The sequence below is a fragment of the Odontesthes bonariensis genome, chromosome 18, assembly GCF_027942865.1.
Source record: "Odontesthes bonariensis isolate fOdoBon6 chromosome 18, fOdoBon6.hap1, whole genome shotgun sequence".
Classification (NCBI taxonomy): Eukaryota; Metazoa; Chordata; class Actinopteri; order Atheriniformes; family Atherinopsidae; genus Odontesthes; species Odontesthes bonariensis.
Window position 1 is genome coordinate 3,179,316 of NC_134523.1, and position 22,259 is coordinate 3,201,574.

Sequence of the window (22,259 nt, forward strand, 5' to 3'; positions counted from 1 at the left end):
ATTTTTTTTTTTTTAATTTTTTTTTTTTTAGAGGCACTAAACAACCTCGCGAACCAACTATACTAAATTATTATCAAGATCCCCTGAAATTTCAAATATTAAAATACAGGTATTAATATAAATCGGTCACAGCCGCCAGCTGGAGCGGAGCTCTCCACAGAGCCCATGAGAAAAGCTGTGCTAAGAGTTTTAAAGATTTCAGACCAAAATGTGGCAAGCCTGGGACAAAACCAAAACATATGGGAATGGTCGGCTGGGGAATGTTTGCACCTATTACAGGAATCAGTTATATTGGAGTAAATCCGAGATGGCCTCAAATTAGTGTAATGAACCTTGTGTACAACTTTAAACTGTAGAAGGCCGTGCCTTGCACATATTGAAGAGGAGTGAACCAGCCGTAAAACTTGTTGCCAATAATGATCGGGCAGTGTGGTTCCAAGTTCTTGCTCCCAAGAATCCTTGGGACCGGATACTGGTGTGTCTACAGCAGAATTAATAAGGCTGTAAATGCTAGAAATTAGCCGCTTTTGTTTAGGATCAAGAGCCAATAATGAGTCCACGAGAGTTTCAGGAGGACGACTAGGGAATTTGGGGTTCTGATTCTGAATAAAATGCCTTGCCTGAAAGAAGCGAAATAACTGAGATTTGGGCAGGTCAAATTTTGTTGAAAGCTCAGAAAAGGACATAAAAGTCCCTTGGTTGTACAGGTCCCTAAATTTAGTTATACCTCTATCGAACCAAGTCCTAAAAGTCAAATCAGTGCAAGAGGGCAGAAATAGGTGATTGTTTACAATGGGGGAGAGTTCTGAGGCCCTATGGAGGCCAAGGCTTTTCTGAATTTGAATCCAGATTTTAACAGAATTAGTTACCACTGGGTTTGAGGTAAAGTTGGAGGCAGTCAAAGGGAGTTGGGAGCACACCAGGGAGTGAAGGGAAACCTTAGAGGATGCTAGTTCCATATCCACCCAAGCAGGACGCTCTTCATTTGCTGTGTTGGTAATCCAGTATAAAAGTTTATGAACATTACAGGACCAGTAGAAGTGTAGGAAATTTGGCAATGCTAAGCCACTAAGGGCCTTTGGGAGCTGCAGGACTGTTCTTCTGATGTGTGGATTTTTATTGCCCCAGAGGAAGGAACTTATTAATTGATCGAGCGATCTAAAAAAGACTTTTAAATAAGGACAGGGATATGTGAAAAGAGATATAGAAACTTGGGTAAAACAAACCATTTTAACTAAACTAACACGACCCACCAGGGATAGAGGGAGACCAGACCATCTGTCAAAGTCTAGCTCACACCTCTCAAGGAGAGGAGTACAATTTTGGGAAAAAAGTTGATTGATTGGATATGTAATGTGCACCCCCAAGTATTTAAATCCATCTGTAGCATATTTGAAAGGGAAAAATGCAGGGGGGATATTTCTGGCCAGATAGTTGATGGGGAAAAGTTCGCTCTTGTGAAGGTTAAGCTTATAACCTGAATAGGACCCAAATTTGTCTAAGATGTTCAGAACCATGGGGAGAGAAACAGCTGGATTTGACATGTATAAAAGGAGGTCTTCAGCATACAATGATAATTTATGAGCTGCTCTGGTGATGCCCTCAAACCCACCCTCCTGACGCAGCCAGATGGTTCTACGATAGAGGGGAAATGGGTCGGACTGGAGTCCATTTGTGTGGACTGAGGCGACTGGGTTGGCGTACAGCAATTTGATCCAAGATATAAATTCTGGGGTGAAACCAAATTTCTGCTAGACAAAAAAAAGGAAGTTCCACTTCACCCTGTCGAAGGCCTTCTCTGCATCCAGTGAGATAATCATTTCTGGGGTGGTCGAACTGGGAGCACTAGTGATATTTAAGAGTTTGTGTTATGAAATGAGTGCCTTCCCAGCATGAAACCTGTTTGGTCAGTTGATATTATCTTTGCCAGGACCTGCTGTAGGCGTTGGGCTAGCGACAGGATCTTTAGATCCACATTTAAGAGAGAAATGGGCCTATAGCTACCGCACATAAGAGGGTCTTTATCACTCTTAAGCAGGAGAGAAATAGAGGCCTCCGACAGGGTTGGAGGCAGGCGGCCCTCAGCAAAGGATTCATTATACATTCTCTGGAGGGCTGGAGCAATGGTGGCTGAGAATAGCTTAAAAAAACTCAACAGTGAACCCATCAGGGCCTGGAGTTTTACCATTCTGAAGTGACATGATCGCCTCCTGTACCTCCCTGGTAGAAATTGGATCCCCCAGCTCCCTACACAAATCCCCATCCACTTTAGGAAAAACAATTTTATCTAGAGGGTTGTCTCCGTCCCAAACATCTGAAGGACGTTGTGAAGAGTAGAGGTTAGAATGGAAAGAACAAAATATCTTATTAATCTTGATAGGATCTGAGGTAACTTCACCTTACGCGGATTTGATCTTTGGGATCAGTCTGGATAGTGAGGCAGCACGTGCCTGATGCGCTAGTAATCTTCCTGCTTTGTCCCCAGCCTCAAAGAAACGCTGTTTAGCGAGGAATAACTGCTTCTGAGTCTTATTTGTGGATAATAAATCAAATTTAGACTGAAGCTGAAGGCGTTCTTTGTAAAGGGCAGGGGTTGGAGCTGTGGCATACAAATTGTCAATTTTAAGCATCTCCCAGGTGAGTGTCTCTGACTCCACTCTCTCCGCCTTCTTTAGGGATGACACGTATGATATAATTTGCCCGCGCATAAACGCCTTAAAAGTTTCCCACAGAGTGCATCTAGAGATCTCTGGAGAATCATTAGTATTAAAGAACAGGGAGATCTGCGTATGAAGGAAGTCTTTTAAGGAAGCCTGCGCTAACAAAGAGGAGTTAAGTCTCCACTGCCTGGACGGGGTGATACGCCTGGGAAAGCCAACATCCACAGACACAGGGGCGTGGTCCGAGATAACAATGCAATGCTACGCACATGAGTGGATCTCAGATAAAAAAATAATTATCCAAGAGAAAAAAAATCTATCCGCGAATATGAATGATGGACATGCGAAAAAAAGGAAAAAGCTTTGTCTGAGTGAAATTTAGTTCTCCATGGATCAAATAAACCCAAACTTGTCATAAATGTGTCAAGGACTTTAGCTGATTTGGATAACAACTGAGGATTAGAGGAGGACCTGTCCAGGGAGGGGTTTTGAATCAAATTGAAGTCGCCACCAATAATTAAGTAGTGGTCATCAACTTTAGGAAGGGAGGAGAAAAAGCTCGTAAAGAATTTATCATCATCCAATGTAGGTGCATAAACACAGGCCATTACCACAGGCATGCCACACAAATGACCCAAAATGATTACAAATCGACCATTAGGGTCTTCAATGGAGTTTGTCAACTCAAACGGTACACTCCTATGAATGAGGATGGCTGCCCCCCTTGCCCTTACTGGAAATTTAGAGTGAAATGTGTGCCCTATCCAAGGTCGCTTGATACGGTTAACCTCTGAGGAGCAGAGGTGAGTTTCCTGTAAAAGTAAAATATCACCCCTGAGTTGCTTTAAATGAGTCATTACCTTGTTACGTTTAATGAGCTGGTTGGCGCCCTTCAGATTCCAAGAGATAAAGCGAAGATTCTTACCCTGAGTCGTCATATCATAAAGAAACAAGGAGCTCTCCGAGGCCTGACGTGACTCCTGAGCCAAAGAAAAAACGGGGGAAAACAAAAACACAAGACAAAAACAGACATACAAAAATAACTCCCGCCCTTCTCCCTTTCTTTTATACAAACCGAACACATCCACATCTTCAATCTCAACAGGATAACACCTTTTGCTTCCATAACATTCTCTCGTTCAAGAGGTCATCCAATGAACAATATATAAGGAGTACACCACTTTTTTAAAGAACGACTTAAGATTACAGAAAGTTAACATTAGTCTTTAATATTTACCGAAGGTAAAAAGGCCATTAATAATAAATAAACCGTCATACTTAGTAAATTCCACCGCAAGACGTAAACGTAAACAAAAAGAGGTAGTGAGGTTAGAGGAAAATAAATAATGAAATAAAGTGTCTAATAAAGCAATGTTTCCCATCTGATAGACATGAGTGCATCAGAGGCACATCAACCCAACCAAGGACTCGCTGAAACCAACTTAAAATGTTTACCATAAAAATCAGGACAACAACAACAAAAAAAAGAGGTAGTGATAACATATGAATGTTACCCGCACTGCACAGTTGGAAGAAAACAATGTCCCCAACGTGACGGAGCAACATACAAAATAAGTCTATGCACATGGTTCCTAGAGCATGATCAGAGTAAGCACAGTTTGCAAGAGAGTCTGGCTGCATACCTGCACTGTCAGGACCCTTCGTTGCAGACATACGTCTGACCTACCTACCTTCGTTTTCTACTTAATCACCTTGTTATAAGAAGTTGTTTAGTTATTAATCTTAATCGCTTTAATTGTGCAACTATCAATACAAGCCATCCAGCTAAGCGAGTGAGCTACGCTGGCGCTTCTGCATGCCAAAAGGTTCAGGCTAGTATCTTTCCAGAAAGTTGAATTTCTTGAGAATAAAGTGACTGTTTGACAGGGTCAAACCCAGCCCTGACTGCTGCATTCTCTCTTGGTGGGCTTGGCCGAGGACAGCTTCCGAGCCAATAACTGCACAAAGGCCCGAGCTGCTTCCTCAGCTCGGGGCGACAGACCCGGTCAAACAGTCACTTTATTCCCAAACATGTTAAATGAGATGTTTCACTTACCGCTCCGCTGTTGTTGCTGGAAGCCATGTTGAACTGACTGAAATTCCCATGCATATGTAGCAGTTTGTTAAAAAAAAAAACTTAAAGAAAAAACGTTATATTCATTTCACCAAAACACCCCACTTGTATTATTCTTTATTGGGTTGTCCTTCTTCTCGGCCTGTTGATAACGTAGTGTGAACGTGTGCGTGCGAGAGCATCCTGTAGGGCGGACATGCATGCTTTGGTCATTGCCATTTCTGCTGACCGGAGTGTCTGATGTTGAGCCGCACACCCACACACGGAGCTCACTGATTCTATTTCTGTTGACAGTAAAACTGTTGAATTGGATCAGAGTCCCTGTTTTTCATTCCCTCATAACACAACGCAGAGGAAAAATGCACAGCGAAAGGCACGCCGGCTACATCATATAGCGCAGTTTCTGATTGGTTTATGAGTAAATGGTCTCCCACGTTGGGTGCGTTCTTATGATTGCTTGAAACAAGGAAGATATCTGATTGGTTGGAGATCATTCCGTGTTTAAAAAAAAAAAGGACATTTGTGGGTTGACGCAAGTCAGGGGAGTCTCAAAATCCACACACAAATGCAGCAAAGTCCACAGACCAGAAGCAGTTTGTAAATCAAGTTATATTTGTGTGTGCATCAGAAATACATTTGTGAATCTTATCCTGCGCATTTGTGAATCTTATCCTGCGCATTTGTGAATCTTATCCTGCACATTTGTAAATCTTGTCCTGCGCATTTGTGAATCTTATCCTGCACATTTGTAAATCTTGTCCTGCACATTTGTGAATCTTATCCTGCGCATTTGTGAATCTTATCCTGCGCATTTGTGAATCTTATCCTGCGCATTTGTGAATTTTGAAACCGATTTAGCTCCATAGGTTCATTCTTTTGAAATGGATCTGGTTCAAGTAAGTCCTGCTTCATTTGAACTTTCCCATTCTATAAAGTGGAAAAAAAATCATCGTTTTTTTTCCCTTTTGGTATAAAAGGAGGGTCAACAAAAAGAATAAACCTGTAAAATACACAGAAATGAATACACAAATGCGGGAAAAACACTCAAAAGCATTGTGATTTATTTACACATTTATTTTTATATCTTTATGTATATATTGAATCTTTATTTGATCTCGCTTTATGTCTGGAGAAAATACGTAAAGTATTCCTCTCTGGAATGTTGTCGGAGGTGTCAAGTGACAGGTTAACTGTATTACTGTATGTGTCATAAACACGGATAACTAGAAGAGAGCAGAGACGATCTGACATGTTACTCTATTTAAGTATTTAGAAACTATAAACTCAGTTTTACTCGATTCAATTTTTTCTTTATTGCTTATTCCATTTAAATGCTGCACAAACAGTTGATGCCATAAAGCTGTTTTTACTGTTACAAACCCATAAGCTGTCACTCGCCCTATGTATGTATGTCTCTCTCACGTCCAGCCTGTCATTTAAACTGAAAAGTGTTCACGCATCAACAAACTGATAAACATTTACTCGTGCCAGTTTGATCCAAAGCAACAAGTCCAGGATGGTTTCCGAGGCATCAAGTAATTGTGAGGAACATAGTTCTTATGAGAAATCACTATCTAAACAGGAGATGGATGGCAGAGAGTGACCACATTACAGAAATAATTAAAACAATTCATCACAAAACGGCTCCCGTAAAGCTTTGGAATGCGTCGCAGGCAGCTGACAGAACTGAGTGAGACTGTGTGCTGTGGAACTCTGCCGGCTGCTGTTCTGTGATAGCCTCATATCTTTTTTTTATTCTGACTCTTTGATGCGTGATGTCTTTTCAGATGGGATCAGCGTGACGGGTTTGCCAATCTCCAGTCCGCTCCGACAAGTCCTCAAACCCAGGCCTGACACCAAGTCCGTCAGCAGCGATGCCGGCAAGGCTGAGTACAGCCACGTGAAGGTAAACACAAAAAGGCCTTGCGGCGTGAATCGAAATACATCCACTCCCTCCTGTTGTGCTCAGTCCTAAGCTCTGGGTTTGTTTCTGGAGTGTGGCATAGTTTAGGGAAAATTTATTCCATCCTTGTTCAGCCTCGGTGCACTTTTTTTTTTCCTTCTTTTTTTTGATGAATATCTTTGGTATATACCTGTAGAAAGGAAACCCAGCTTTTTCCGATGGTATCTGACCATAGCTCTGCTCTTTGAATCAGCAGTCAGAGCTCCAAGGAAGGTGTACAGATGAAGGGGGGGAGGGGGCAAGATGGAGACAGGCGGAAGGAGAATGGATGGAGCAGATCAGAAGTGGATAACATTTTGTTGAAGGCCTATGGATGTCTGAGGGGTAGAAAGTTGCTGATGGTCCTAAAGCACAGCAGCCGAGCCACCTGCGTTGGGGATTGCCGCATTGTGTTACTTTTGAAAGGCAGAAGGCTTCCTTTTATTTCCTGTAAATCATCAGGAAAGAAAACGGTTTTCTGTTCTGATTAGCTGCCAAGCAAATTCCTCTTTCATTACTTACTTTGACATGATGGTGAAGAACAGATGGGAAAAAAAAATGGTGGACGTTTCTTTTTCACATTCAAAGAAGACTGAGCGAACTTAGATGACATGTTAACTTTGGCAAACCTGCATCATGAAGACTGCAGAGTTACTACATTTGTAGCTTGTATCACCTGGATTACTGTTCATACTAAGATGGTGATTCGCAGCATATTTTTTGGCAGTTTCTAGACCAGAGAAACTCATTGCGCGGCTCGCGAGCCACATGCGGCTCCTCAAGCTCTAACTGGTGGCTCGCACTCGCATAGTAGCTATAACAATACGGTAACAATAACAATACATTTTTTCAAATAACATACAGCGAATACTGCACAGTATTAAGTATTTTTATTAAGTATTAATTAAGGCTTAATGGTGTTTCCTAAAGGGGGCTCTGTTAAACCTGGCAACGCAGCCCGCTTAAACCACCGTCACACTGGACCGCAGAGCACGCTAGCTCCTTCAGCCAGCACGAGATGCAGGCACAATGGATCGTTTTTAATTAAAAAAGGGCAAAAGCCAGCACAGAAACCATGCTCATCTTGAATGTCTCACTATGATTACAACAACAAACTACAAATACAACATGAAGAAAGTCAAGAACATGCATGCCAGCTTCCGCTCATCCCAGTATTAAGGTACATGTGGTCTTAATTGAAAATGTGTTGGCTGTGTTGTTTCTTTTTTGTGGGATGTTTTATATGTAGAAATGCATATTTGCTAAAGGGGACTCAGTATGTTGTCGTAAAAGTGGCTCTTCCCTTGATTTTGCTGCCAATGTGGCTCTTGTGAAAAAAATAGTGAGTATCGCTGTTCTAGACCATGCCGAAGACCAGTGATTCCTAAATGTCTTGGTTTGTGAGTAATATATGGGGAAAATGTTTTAACAGTCCTGCTGTGCTCTCTGCAAATCCTCATCTTGCAACACTGCTGATAAAACTGAATTTATTTTCCCTTTAGATGTGTTACACAACCTGTAAGAAATCCACTATCTATGCTGAAAGGACAAAAATGTTAAAGGCGAGCCAGGCATTTTGATCAGTTGTTAGGCTCATTAGAGGGAGAGTTTGACTGACAGCTCAGAGTTTCGCAGCAGAGTACAGTGTTGGAACCTTGGTTAAAACAAATCTAATTCCATCAGGAATCTGAATTCCACCTAAAAGCTGGTTGTAAGAACATGAGCTCCATCTCCTTTCATTTTGTTATGTACTGTGGGGCATGCAGTAGACAACAGCATGATTCATCTCATTGTGTGCAGTACAAAAAGCCTGCGCATCAATGTGCCTCTTTACTGTGTTCAATGTATTCTCAGTGCATGACTCATTATGGTGATGGGCTGTATTGTTTTCAGCAACTGAACTCAAACTAATGCCCCGCATGCATTTGGCGCCTGTTGACTTTCACCAGGTGGACAGGTGCAGTCCTGGTTTGTGTAAACAAAAACAATAAATCAAACACTGAAAAATGTTTCGGCTCAGGGGCGTACCTCAGGATTAACTGGGAATGTTGCTTGTCAAAACTGGAAGCAGCGTAAACTTGCTAACATGGGTATCTCATTAAAGATATGCTATGCAACTTTTTCATGGTCATAAAATTGCTTGGCAATCATCAGTTTGCTTGGCTGACCCATTCCGATGAAAACGGTGACATTTCCATCTCCATCTGGTGGCCCTAGCCCGAAACAGTGCTTGCAACTTTGCCTGTGGCGCTGCGTGCTTTGTTTAGCTCTGGAAGTCTCATGACACACGAGAGCCGAGAACCACTGCTTCACGGCAGGTCGTAAAGGGCTCTGAGCCGAGCCAGGTAGCCTGATAGACACACCCCCTCTCCATTAGCTGTCGACGGCTAAATTGAATGCGGTTAGCTTCTTGAGTTGTAATATAGTTTGTAATAGATGTGCTTTTATACTGCTTTGATAATTACTTTTACTACATACCTTTGAAAACATCGCGAACCTCCGTCGTCTTCTCCAACTCTCTGCCAGTGTCTTGAAAAATAAACCGTAAATTGCCTCTGGTGGGTTTACGACAGTCTGGCTAGACTGTCGCCTATTTTCTACGGAGCTCCCCCTACAGCTTTGGGGTGTGTATTGCATGGTATACAAACCCCCTATTACTGAGCCCTGCTTTAAAGGTAGGGTAGGAGATCCTGGATTTTGAGTCCAGCGAAGCTGCATTTTGAAAATACACAGGTAAAAAGTCCCAACCCCTTTCTTCACTTTCCCCCCGAAGCCACGCCTCTAGAGTACATGACCGAGCACGAAGGTGCACGAGCGCTGTTCTGACAGCAAGCATCGATTGTTGCCGTATTTAGTATATGATAACTATACGTTTAATAATGCTAGGTGCTAGCCAAGATGGCTCTAGTTTAGCTTCCTGCCAAGCTTCTGGACGCGTAATTCGTTCACGAAGAAGGGTACGCGCACAGGGGGAAGGAGGGGGAGGGAGGAGCAGGTTGCAGTTTGATAGACGGCATCAGAATCCAATCATCGTTAACGGTCTGTTCAGTATGATTGGATAGTGTTTTTCCTAGATTGTACGTTCTAGAGGCCACTAAAACTTTTCATATTTGTGTCAAAACTTTCAATTAATTGGTTGCAATTGGGTTGGGTGAAGAGTATTTCAAGCAATATGTAAAAAAAAAAAGCTCCAGAAAAAGAACCCCTACCCCACCTTTAAGTTTCGTTCAAACTGCGGTGCATTTGCGCTCACACTACCACACGCCGATCTTCAATACATCGGAAGTTTGGCTCAAGTCAGTAGGTACCGATTCCTCTCTTGGGCACAAGAAAGTTGCTTTTAACTGGCCCAACGATGGCAAGACAGTTCAATACAAAACTGGTTGGCACACGTGGTCAGATTTTTGCTTAGCGTTGCTAGCACTTTGTCCTCTGAGCTGTACTGATGGATGCTGCGCCGTTTAGCTGATAAGAAAGTAGTTTGTGTGCGAAAGTCATTTCATGATTTTAGCCTGTTGATGCTGCATTTGATAACAAATGGAAATTTCCTACTTTCAAATGTAAAAAGAAAAAAAAAAAGTATGGAACATTCAACAACATTTCCTACATTCCTTGAAAATGTAGCTTACCAAGTAAAATAAACATCTCTGTTTACTGTTGATAAGACTCTTGACTGCTTACAAGTACTTTACTCAGCCTCTTTAAAAAAAAAAACTGAAATATTCCTTTAAGTGACCCATTCCTCCTGAGCGTATGATGAGTGTGAGATGAGATGAGAATTTGCTGTTAACAGCGAATCAAAAATCAAACCTGAAGTCGGTCCCCACTTAATGCACCAAACGCACGTAGGTAAAGAATGTCGTGACTCTGTGGTCCCTCCGAAATCTTTTGAGGTGCAGCAATTGTAGCACGATGCCAAGCTGTGGGTGGAGATAAAGATGGGGTGGCTGGAGAATCCTAATCCAAGCTCCTGCTGTGAAGTCTGGACAGCTTACTGAATGACATATTTACAGGCCTTTTTAGGCAAAGGGACAGGGTTGTGTTGTTGGCATTTTTGTGGTGGAAGTCAGTTAAGATACTGAAATGTGTGCACTAAGCATAGAAAAAGTTTTTTTTTTTTACCCTTTTTTTTCCTCCTACAAAATGCCCCCCCTTGAAGTAGTCAGAGGATGTCTGTGTGTGTCCTTTGGTGTCTGGCACCTGGAAGTTGACTTTGGATCATTTGGATCTTGTGATTTGGGTAAAAAAAGAAGCGCAAATTTCTTTTTAGTCATGTAATTTTCAATAATTTTTTTCGCATTGTCTCTACATATGTTCGTGCCTTTGGAACAGGCATACTGATAGTGTTGTTGGGATCTTAATTGGTCAGTGTGTATGTGCATGATGGCTAACAGAGAATTTGTATTAGCTGATAATAGCTGCTTTTGGCTGTTGGGGGCTGGATGGACAGATGCACAGGAAATTGAGAACCTTCCAGCCAAACGGGTTGGCAGTACAGCGCCGTGTTCCCTGCATATCTTAATCTTGGTTGGGACAATTAAGTGCGAATTTGTTTTTGTCACCTAAACCAAATATGGCCATCATTTCAGCGTATCTTTTCATCTACATACTGTTCACCCCTTGTGTTTCGCAAATGTTGTGTGTTATCAGACACTGGCCTGTCGTGGCATGCAATGCCTGCACACTATGAGTAAGCGCAATCAATCACAACTGATCTGTAATCAGCGCAGGAGGAGTCAACATGTTTATCTCCCAGTCCTTTCATCGCTCAATCTGGGCACCTGTTTTCCAATCCTCCCACAAAGCGCGTGCGCCTGTGGGCTTGAGAAATGCGGATGCTGTCAGGGTGGGATGGATGTACCGCAGGTGAAGGAAGTCTGGCTGCTAGGATGTATCGGTTTTTCCAATTATTTACACGTTCCCAATGACTCATCTCCCTGGAGACTCGGGGCACTTCAGATACTTTGACAGTGTCCGTTACTCCTTTGGCCTCATCGCCACAGCTTTATGTCACGTTCCATCTGCCTGTCCTCAGCGGGAGCGCATCCGCCCTGTTGTGGTTTGATTGTGTCTACAGTACCTTTGTTACATCCAGACTTCTGCTTTGATAGATCTCACTGGAGTATCTGTGCCCGAGCCCAAAGATGCAGGAGCTTCCGAGTTTTATGAGGATTTGGACCCCGGGCGCCATCTGCTGAGGATTGATGTGACAAGGAGTGAGAGAGGAAAATCCTACTTTAGTGCTTGCCCTTGACACACAGTAAAGCTGACCAGTTTGCAGTCCTGCCCATAGCTTTCGCCCCGCCGTGCACTGCGTATCTTCTCTGGATGCCGGGTTTCACTTGGCACATTTCAGGGGAAGCTATGATACTGAACAGGCGGGCCTCTGAGACGCACTCGGCAATTATCTTCAAAACGCCAAACGTCCACGGTGCTGTGAAGCTGCATCCAGTGCAGTTTTACATTTCCCTCCATAATCCCACTTTCTTATAAAACAGAGATCGCTGTCAGACTGGAGATGCACGCGCTCCTCTGAGATGAGGCTTTTACTGGCCTTCCTCCTGCCAGAACAGCAGTCTTGGAGTGCACAATTTTCTGTCTGCCTTGCACCTCATAACCCAGCCAAGTATCAAACGCAAAGGGGCTCATTTCAGGTGCTCGTTTGTAAGGTATTATTGCAATGGGCTCTGCAGTAATGGCTCTGAAGAGGCTTCCAAAGTGGTGGCTGTGTATAGTGTTCTGTAAAATGAATAATTCAGACATTTGTTTCTCGTTTGCTGCGTGCCGGGAAGAGGGATCCCTCCTCCGCTGCTTTTCCTGAGGTTTCTTCTTTGTTTGGGCTGCTGATTAGCAGTATCAATAATACTGAAAATGGTCCTATTCTGCAGAGCTGTTGAATCGGCACCCATAAATATCAGACACTAAGAACCCAGAATATTTCGGGTGCTGTTTTTCTCGACTTAACTTTCAATAAACATCCATTTTTGCATTTTCGGCCTGCAATACATTCCATAAAGCGTTGGGATGGTAAAGCTTTTAGCCCTTTCAAATGTCACCATTCCTTCTCACGACACCAACCCATGACGTGTTTCAGATTTTCTTTTGCCCTGCTGTTCAGGCAGACACTAAAAGTCAGGCCTGTCTGCAGTCCAGCACCCTCTGGCTCTTCAACTTGTTGCTGCTTAACAGTCCGGATGCTTCTTTTCATCTTTGGTCTGGAGCACTCTGCGTTCATTTCTGACACGTATACACATTTCAACTGTTCGATGGTCCTCGACAGTTCCCTCTTAGTCCAGAGAAGTCGATAACGCCTTTGGATGAGATTGACACGAGGCTTCTTTTTTCCCTGTGATTTCCTGTGAATGTAACTCTATATTTTAGTGCTTGAAAATGGTTTCCCACAATAATCTCTTGCCCCGTGTGTTTATCAGCTCTTGATGGATGACAGTTCTTGATGCAGGGCCATCTGAAGGATCGGAAATCAGGCACTTCCACCTTTGTTTTGAGGAATATTTCTATTTGCCACGATTTTCCACTACACATTTGTTGACAGCCTGGAGATCCTCTGCCCATCATTGCTCAATGAATCCTGCTTTTGCACTAAATCATGATTATCATTATGTATTGACGTCACATTTTTAAATTAGGACTGGGTGAGTTAACTCGTTATTATCGCGTTAACTTGTTAATTATTTAACTCCGATAAATATTTTATCGCGCATTAACGCAGGTTTTATTATTGTAAAAGTCTGTTGAATGCATCACATTCACACAGTTACTGCAAACACCACGAAGCATGGAGGAATAAACCGTTACAGGTGCTCCTCGGTCTGTGTGTGAAGCTCACGGAGCTAACCGGCGCTACTTCCTGTTTTACTTGTTTCAACATAAATGCACATATTTCAAAATAAATTTAAAAAAAAACTCCTGCATTTACAGCCAAGTTGAATTGTCTTCTCAGCGTAGTAGTTCCAGTCTAAAATATCACTTAAAGGCAAAACACACAACTGATAGCAGCAAGTCATTCAAGGAAACAGACAGTGGAGCGAGGCTTCTACATAAAAACTACAGAAAGATGCTGATGTTAAAAGTGTGTTTGCACAACAAATGTTATGGCACTTTCATTCATATGGCAGCACATTTAAAATAAAACTAAATGCTAAAAGCTATACAATACTTTTGGATTCATTTTTGGATTTTGCGTACAAATGCGATTAATCGTGATTAATCAGGGAAATCATGTGATTATTTAGATTAAACATTTTAATCGTTTCCCAGTCCTATTTTAAATAAGATTGTTATTATTGTTTCTTTTTCTTTCTTTCTTTCTTTTTTTTTTTTTACCTCCTTGTTTGCCAAAAAATGGCCTCTGTTCCATTTTAAAAAGAAAGGAAAAAAAGGCTTTCAGACTTAAAATGCAAAAAATGGATTCTTATGAGCAAATGAAAGGAGGGTGATGGGACAGAATATGAAATATATTGGGTTCATAATCCCATCTTTTTATTATTCGGGGTTGTAGAAAATATTTTCTAATATTTTCTTTCTGATGCTCAGTTTCTTGCTGATGCTATTTGTGAGTCTGTCAACAGATTTGACACCATTAAGCCAAGTCGTCTTCTGTTTTCAGTTGTAATTATCGATTTATTTCTTTGTTTATGGTGTGATGATACTTCCCGCACTCCGAAAACCTCTTTAGAGAGCATTTTATTTTCATTTCTGTTGAATCTACAATTGGAAAAAAATCAGTTAAAATGAGATTTTTGTCACTGGGCCAGTTTTATTTGTTTTTTGGATCATCTCTGGGAGCACAAGTAGCTGCCAAGCTATTAATGATAGACATCCTGGCGAGGAGGAAAATTAGATCCCACTTCAGAAAATCTAATGTAAGCATTTTCAAAACAACAGAGTGTGTTTGTGGGTGTTGTACAGCCAGAAAGGACTGTGCCTTTAGATGAGATACGTTGCCACACACACACACACACACACACACACACACACACACACACACACACACACACACACACACACACACACACGCACGCCCACAGACTGTAGGATGAGTGTAGATGGGGGGGAGGGTTGCTGGGGGTGGGTGGGCAGAGCTTCTTCAGGGCTAATCAAATCCAGTGGAGACAGAGGCAGATTCGGCTGCTTGCCTCCTATTTTTAGCTGCAGCCCTGCTGATGGCAGCTCAGCTCTTTTCACAGATACAGAGCCGTGCAGATATTTATATCTGCCACAGCTGTGTGCACGAGTGTGACGCTCCAGCTGAACAACCAAACGATTTCTTTGTCTTGGCCCAGGATTGAAGTTGTTGTCATTCTTTTCTCTCCTCCTCGGCTCGTTGACCTCTGCCTGTATGTTCGGCTTTAGGAATTGATCTTTAAAGGAGGCTCTTAATGATTCAGCTGTTGATGCTGTGCCCACAGAGGAAGGGCAGTTGGACCCACTTCCGTCTCTGGGTATTTTTTTTATTTTACTAGATCTTCAGTTTATCTCTATCAGCAACAGACAGCCAGCACAACAAGTGATAGCAGCAATCATGTGATGACGTGACATTTATCCGGCACATCTATGATCAGTACATCGTGAATATTATTCATATGAATCCAGTATTGAGATCTGTTGTGAATTACAGAATCGGTGCAAATGTTGATCCCATCACGTAGCTGAACAGTGAACACTGGACTATAAAATAAGAAGATTGAAATCGAGATGGAAATATGCTTGTAGAAGCACCTTTAGCAGCAATAAGTTGAAGCAATGGTTTTCTGTAATGGCGCCATCAGTCTCTCTCTTTGTTGTGGAGGAATTTTCGGCCCACTCATTGGGGTCTGAAGCCTTTTGTTTACGCGCTGCTCTCTGAAGGTCCCACTGCAGCATTTCAGTCAGCCTGGGCTCCGGACTTTGACTGGACCATTGCGACGCCTCGACTCTTTTCTATGTCAGACACATACCACACACATATCAGCCATTTACTTTTTGATTTCCTCTGCAGATCGTTCATCAGGGGAGAGTAGCTGTCGGCCTCTGCTGTGCTAAGACTTTGCTCTGTTTCGTGGATGCCGTTTATTAAGTCGCCTATTGATGTCAAAGCTCACTTTGGCTGTAAACAAGTCAATAATGTTTTACTGGTGCTTTATTTGGGCTTCGCCTCCAGAGTGAGAAACACAGAGAGACGGGTTGAGATAAAAGCGACGATTCAGTCGACCTATGATTAGGCTTCTACTATAGCCTGACTTATTGCTTTTGACTGGTGTACCTTGATGGATGGCATCAATCGCTGGAGACTGAGCTGAATTTTTATTACAGCAAAGACACAAACCTCTTCGCAGGCTTTTTGCGAGCATGCTGCTGCTCCACGATTCTCACGCTAAAGAGTCAAGCGGCATAATATGACTTCCACCCAGAAACCCACCGAGGGTCAGCTCAGGCACAGTCCACAGTCTCTTTGCTCTTTGGAGAAGAAGGGTGTTGACAAGCAGCTCCTTTAGTGAAAGATGTGGCCCTATTTAACATAACTGTCTCCACAGGTGCCACAGGTGAGACAACAAATGGACTGAATGTCCCATCCATCCTCACAGGGTTGTGCAGCATGCTGCTATCTGTCAGTCTCTGTCTGTCGTCAGATTTTGGCGTGAGGTCTCGGTGTGTTTGCTTGGAGTTGGCTGTGAGGAGGAGGAGGAGGAGGAGGGAATGTGAGATAATTACGACTAATCAAAAGGCATCATCATCACGAGGAACACACAGAAAACCCAACTCGCCCCGCGCTGCCACAGCGTCTCAGTCTGCCAACATTTTTATCCCTACGAGCTGTTTAATCCCAGACTGCTTAATGTACCTGCTTACCGTACACAGTCCTCACTGATTAGAGATTGAAGTTACAGCTGCAGACCACAGCTGTGCCCCTCATGCCCCCGCTCTTTCCCTCTTTATCAGCGTTTGGCTGCCTGTTGTCTCAAGGCTACAGCAACATGAAGCACATCCCTCAAGCCTTGGTGATAGATGACGTGAGGAGTTATGAGTGAGTGGGGGGGGTTTGGGCGGAGGACTTGCCACGGGGATGAAAACCCTCAGGGATTTTCAGACTTTTATGCGAGACACGTGAGGAGACTCGTTGCCTCTCACTCTCTGAAACAGTCGTAGCAAGTTTGATCAGCCCAAATCTAATTTTGTTCACTGCAGAGAAGTGTTGTGATTGCAGCCATGATAACCGTGTTTAATTCACCCTATTTCTCCCTGAAGGTTTCCTGCAAATGATAAATCTCAGGCTTTCAATTGACATCTTTCTAGATGTTCTAGATTCTTGGGCCAAAAGCGGGTGAGCGAGTATGTGCCAGGGCCAATTTGTGTCTCCACTTCCGCTTTTAGGGCCTAAGCAGCGCTCCCTGTGGTTTTGGGGCTCAGGCCTTTGGCCCTGCGAGTGTCCTTGGGCCAGACAGGGCTACTCTGGTAGGAGAAAGATGATGCTCAAAGACGGATCAGCAGTATCTGCCCTGATGAAGAGGTGATGAAGCACAAAGTTGATTAAGCTGGATAACCAGCACATGGCTGCAAGGGTCTGTGAGAGGCTGGAAAAACGGAGGAGCCACTGCAAGGCCGCCAAATTTGATAAATCCCAGAGTGAAGAAAACTCCAATGGGAAGACATAATGAACAGTGTTCTTGGATTTCCGCTATTAGTCGTCAGAAAGACTCCCCAGAGGATCATGGTTCTGCTGCTGGACTCAGGCAGCACTTGCTAAACGACATAATGATTCACCTGGAAGTTTGTGCCTGAAGCTAAAAAAAAAAAAAAAATCTAATCTGCGATTTGCAGAAGCCGGATCGCGTTCACCAAAGTTTCATGTTCTGTGGACATCCTCCATGATTATCTCTTTGTGTTTACCGTGCAGCTATTTCTAATTTTAGGATATTGGGTCACATTCACAACATCGTAGTATACTGTGGGCGGGCTTCGTGGGCAATACATCGGGGGGGCCGGCAGCAGGTTTTTGGCTCGGCGCTTCAAGCCCTGCGCTGCAAGTTAGCTCTGTCCTCCAGTGACCCGATAGTGTGAACGCGGCGGTACTTTTTCAAGGATTTGGCTTGCATTTGGCATTTCCTTGGTTGCTGGGTTAGACTAAGTCATCACAGAAAAGATGCAGGTTTAATTTTAAAAGGGTAGGATAGATTTCCTGGAGAATTCGGCAAAGCTTGAAGTCTGCCTCTCTCCTACGGAGTCAACAGTGAGTCGGCCTGTTGATTTGTAGCAAATGAATTAACATGTTTGAGCAGGCGGGGAGGCCCCTCACTCTGCAGCAACAACCGGCATCCTGCTCATATAAGACACGGAGAGGACCAGTAAACGGAGTACATGTAATCCCTGATGACACGTCGGCGCGCTGTCACAGTAATGTGGCACCGCAGGCCTCCTTTATCTAACTGATGGCCATATGATCTGGTCCATTAAGAACCTGGCCCTGGGGACGTCAGACTTAGATGTATTGGCCTTCCTAATTACCATTCATGTAAAATGCACTAGCTCTCTCTGAGCTCCCGGGCATCTTTTTATTAGCTGCAGCAATCAGCAAAGCAACAGATGGTTGACTGGCGTGCCCCATGGCCCCTTGGAATTTCCTTGTTTAAAAAAAAAAAAAAGCCCTGCATTCGCTGATAATCGCTCACATTGCATCAGCTCTTAAAGGAATGGTTCGGCGTAAAATGATAATTTGAGCATCACATGGTCATGCCACATAATTTATATGGGTGATGAGCCTTTCTCCGAAAGACCGCAGCATTCCGAAGTTGGCTATTTTGAAGTGTTTTATTAGAAACGCAGCCAAAGCAACTGGACGGGGCCAATTTGGAAAATATAAGAAATCGTTTTTTTTTCCGCGATAAACAAGCTCAAAAGCGCTACATACTTCAGCTGTGTCATAACAAAGGCCTCGTCAAGCAAACCGAGGAACAGAGAAGTTCATCGGACCACACAGCCTTTCACTGGCTAGTGTTTTTTGAGGCATCACCGGTAGTTCCAACTCCTAGTCTGACCCGGATGTAGGCCTACTGCTTCAAGTTGTCAAAGGGAGGCTGAGACGCAAATATGGCAGAAGACGACCATCATTTTTTCGAAGACGAGCCATTTGCGTTTGAAGGCCAACCATACTTGTTTGAGCCCGAATATACAGACGAGGAGTTGCGGGAACGGGAGGAACAACAGAGATGTGCGGAGCAAGCGTCAGTGGGCGCTTCTGCTCGGTCGCGTACTGGAGGTACATGGTGGTGTAGCTGCGAGTGCTGCGAGGTGATGCCGTCGGAGGAGGAGAGCTTCTGTTGCCAGGAGTGGGAACTGTTAGGCACAGATATGCCGAATGAAAACACCTGTTTGTCATCTAAAAGACATTTTGTGTCGCTAATAGACAAAGGAGAGTTTTTTTGTTGGCCGTGTGCCATGTTTTTTATTCTAGGCAAAAGCAGACTACGACAACCGGTGAAAACACAAGCCAGTGAAAGGCTGTGTGGTCTGATGAACTTCTCTGTGCCTCGGTTTGCTTGACGAGGCCTTTGTTATGACACAGCTGAAGTATGTAGCGCTTTTGAGCTTGTTTATCGCGGAAAAACAACCGATTTCTTATATTTTCCAAATAGCCAACTTCGGAATGCCGCAGTCTTTCGGAGAAAGGCTCATCACCCATATAAATTATGTGGCATGACCATGTGATGCTCAAATTATCATTTTACGCCGAACCATTCCTTTAAACGTTTTCGTCATGAAGATAATCTGGAGTGAAAAGGGTGATTTTTGTGCCCCTGTTGCAAAATCCAAAGTTGTTGAATTTGTAAAAAATTCAACGAGGTTCTCTCACTCTTCAGTGAGATCGAGGACTCGTTTCACTATTTATCTCGAGACTGTTGTGTTCAGCCGTAACAGAGAGGTTTCTAATTTAAAAAACAACAACAGATGCTTGGGTTTGTTTAGGTTTAATCATTTCGTTTCAGAACCTGGAAAGCTTCAAATTCTGTCAGATTACATACATACTGTGTAATCTGTGTAAATGTGTTTTTCCCCCCTGTCAATGTTTCTGGCATTTTGAGGGTTTTGGAAGGAAGAAAAGTGAAGGCCAGCTGTTTGAACAGCTGGACACACACTGGACAAGTCTTTAAACGATCACAGAGCTGACTCAGACAACCATTAATACTCGCATTCACACCCACAGCTGATTTAGGTTTCAGTGTGTTTTGTGGAGACCAAATGGTTAGCCCCAGATATTTCAGGGATTTTTGAAGGTCAAAACTCGGTTTTGTGGTTGTTGTTGGAATTAGGTTCCGGTTAGGTTTCAGGTTAGGTATTTGGACTGCGCGTTCAGCTGTGATGGTTAGTTATGGTTAGGGTTAGGGGCTGAGGAATGCACCATATAGATGGAAAAACAAGTTTGTGTGTGTCTGGGTGAAATCGCTGGTGTATGCAAGCCTGGCAGGTGGAATTAGAAGAGAATCCAACATTTCATCATGCTTACTGGACTTGAATCCATGTGTGAAATCCATTGAGCTGGGCCAAGCGTGGCTCCATATGCTGCTGACTGGGCTGGTAACTGTCAGATCACCTTTGGCCGCATCACTGTCGACCACCAGGACCAGCCTCCTACCTGATCCAACGTGTTTTTTTTTTTTGTTCAACACGTCATAGTTAAATCTTAAGTGTATGTAAACCCTCTTTGATTTGTAAGTGTGCGTGTTTGTGTCTTTTTTCATGCTTGCTTGCTCGTGGCTTGCCGTAGGCTTTCTTAATTTATCTGGCTTTGGAGCATCTGGCTTTCAGCTCTGCTTGTCCTGTCTTTGAAGATGATTTCACATCTCCGCGGTTGACTGGCTGTTTGTATTCCGTAAGAACAGCAGCGGTTCCTGGTGGCGACGGAAGGTGCGGAGCTTATGTCACATAGCAGCCGGAGAAAAAGCAGTCTTCCTCGTGGACAGATGCCCCTCTCCCCTGACAGAATTTACTGCTGCTGTTCATTCTCTTTCCTTCCCCACCATGACTCACAACCTGTAATCAGATTGAACTGTACCTAAGTGAATTTGTCAACACTCAGAAAAGAAATCAAATTACTCTCGATGAAATGGCTCCTTTTATCATGTGAATTCACAGGAAGTACTTATAAGGAGGAAGCAGTCACACCTGGGTTTGCATTGTGTGTAACTGCATGTATGACCCAAAAATGTGTTTTCTTTATGTTTACATTCACTTTGAAAAGAAGGTTTCTAATATTGTTGCATCAGCTCATTGAGGTTTGCAGCATTTGTTTACGCACAGCTCTCTTAAGGTCCCACCACAACATTTCTACCAGGCTGAGGTCTGGACTTTGACTGGAGCGTTGCAGCGCCTTGATTCTTCCCTTTTTCAGACATTCTGCTGTAGATCTGCTGCTGTGTTTGGGATCATTGTCCTGTTGATGACCCAGTTTCAGCCCAGCTTTAGCTGTCAGACAGATGGCCTCACATTTGACTCTGGAATACTTTGGTATACAGAGGAGTTCATGGTGGACTCAATGACTGCAAGGTGTCCAGGTCCTGTGGCTGCAGAACCAGCCCACATCATCAGCCCTCCACCACCGTGCTTAACCGTTGGTTTGAGGTGTTTTTGTGTTATTATGACCAAACATCTCCGCTTTGGCCTCATCTGTCCAAAGGACATTGTTCCAGAAGTCTTGTGGTTTGTTCAGATGCAGCTTTAGAAACCTAATCTGTGCTGCCATGTTTATTTCAGAGAAAATAGGCTTTCTCTTGCAATCTTTCCAAAAAACAATGCCTGTTCAGTCTTTTTCTAATTGTACTGTTATGAACTTTAACATTTAACCTGCTAGCTGAGGCCTGCAGAGTCTGTAGTATGAGTATGTAGCGCTTGTTGTTGTTTTTTTTTTTTTAACCTTGGGGTGAACTTGATGGGACGTCCACTCCTGGGAAGATTGTCTTGAAAGTACTTTTGATAAACGGCACCTGGCTGCTGCCTATCTCCTTATTTTTATGGAGGCAGTAAGGCAGGACCTTTTGCTTCTGCGTTTTGGCTTTGCTTTTGTTTGGTAAATAATAACACAGTGTTATATGGCTGAATTCATTGTTCCTGCCAACTAATGTTGGCTTTGAACAAGCATTGGGGATGTGCATAGGATTTTTATTTGTGTATTTTCTCGGTTAAATTCTCTAATTGACCCTTTTCTAGCTTTACAACAATAAAAGTTGAGGTAAAAAAAAAATCTTAAAAGAACTTATCTTTATAATAATAATATGTATGTATTCTGTAATATGTTTTTATCTCTTTTCTCTCCAAACAAATCTCTTTTAGCTCCAAATAAGGCCAATAAACCAACTGGAGCTGCATTGCTGATGAATGTGATGCTGATAAAACGGTTATTCCGTGAAAAGAGAGACCTTTGAGACGAGGAGCATGTGGCGAGCAGAGATAGCTGAAGTGACTCTTATTAAATGTGGCATTCTGTGCTTTATTACAGTAGCATTAAGCCCGTGCCCTTTTTTTTATGCAACATTTCCACTGACCTGTGGAGCTGTAATTGAAAGGTTGAAATGATTGTTTCGTAATATTTGCA

General features: G+C 43.2%; 1 protein-coding gene across 2 annotated transcripts in view; it reads left to right on the forward strand.

Moving 5' to 3' along the window:
- The window catches only part of trappc9 (trafficking protein particle complex subunit 9), a 242,679-nt gene that overhangs the window by 87,908 nt on the left and 132,512 nt on the right, over window positions 1-22,259 (forward strand). For both annotated transcript variants that reach the window (XM_075449744.1, XM_075449745.1), the window contains one exon: window positions 6,522-6,640. In XM_075449744.1, coding sequence (XP_075305859.1) covers window positions 6,522-6,640 — 119 coding nt within the window. The remainder of the gene's footprint in view (window positions 1-6,521; window positions 6,641-22,259) is intronic.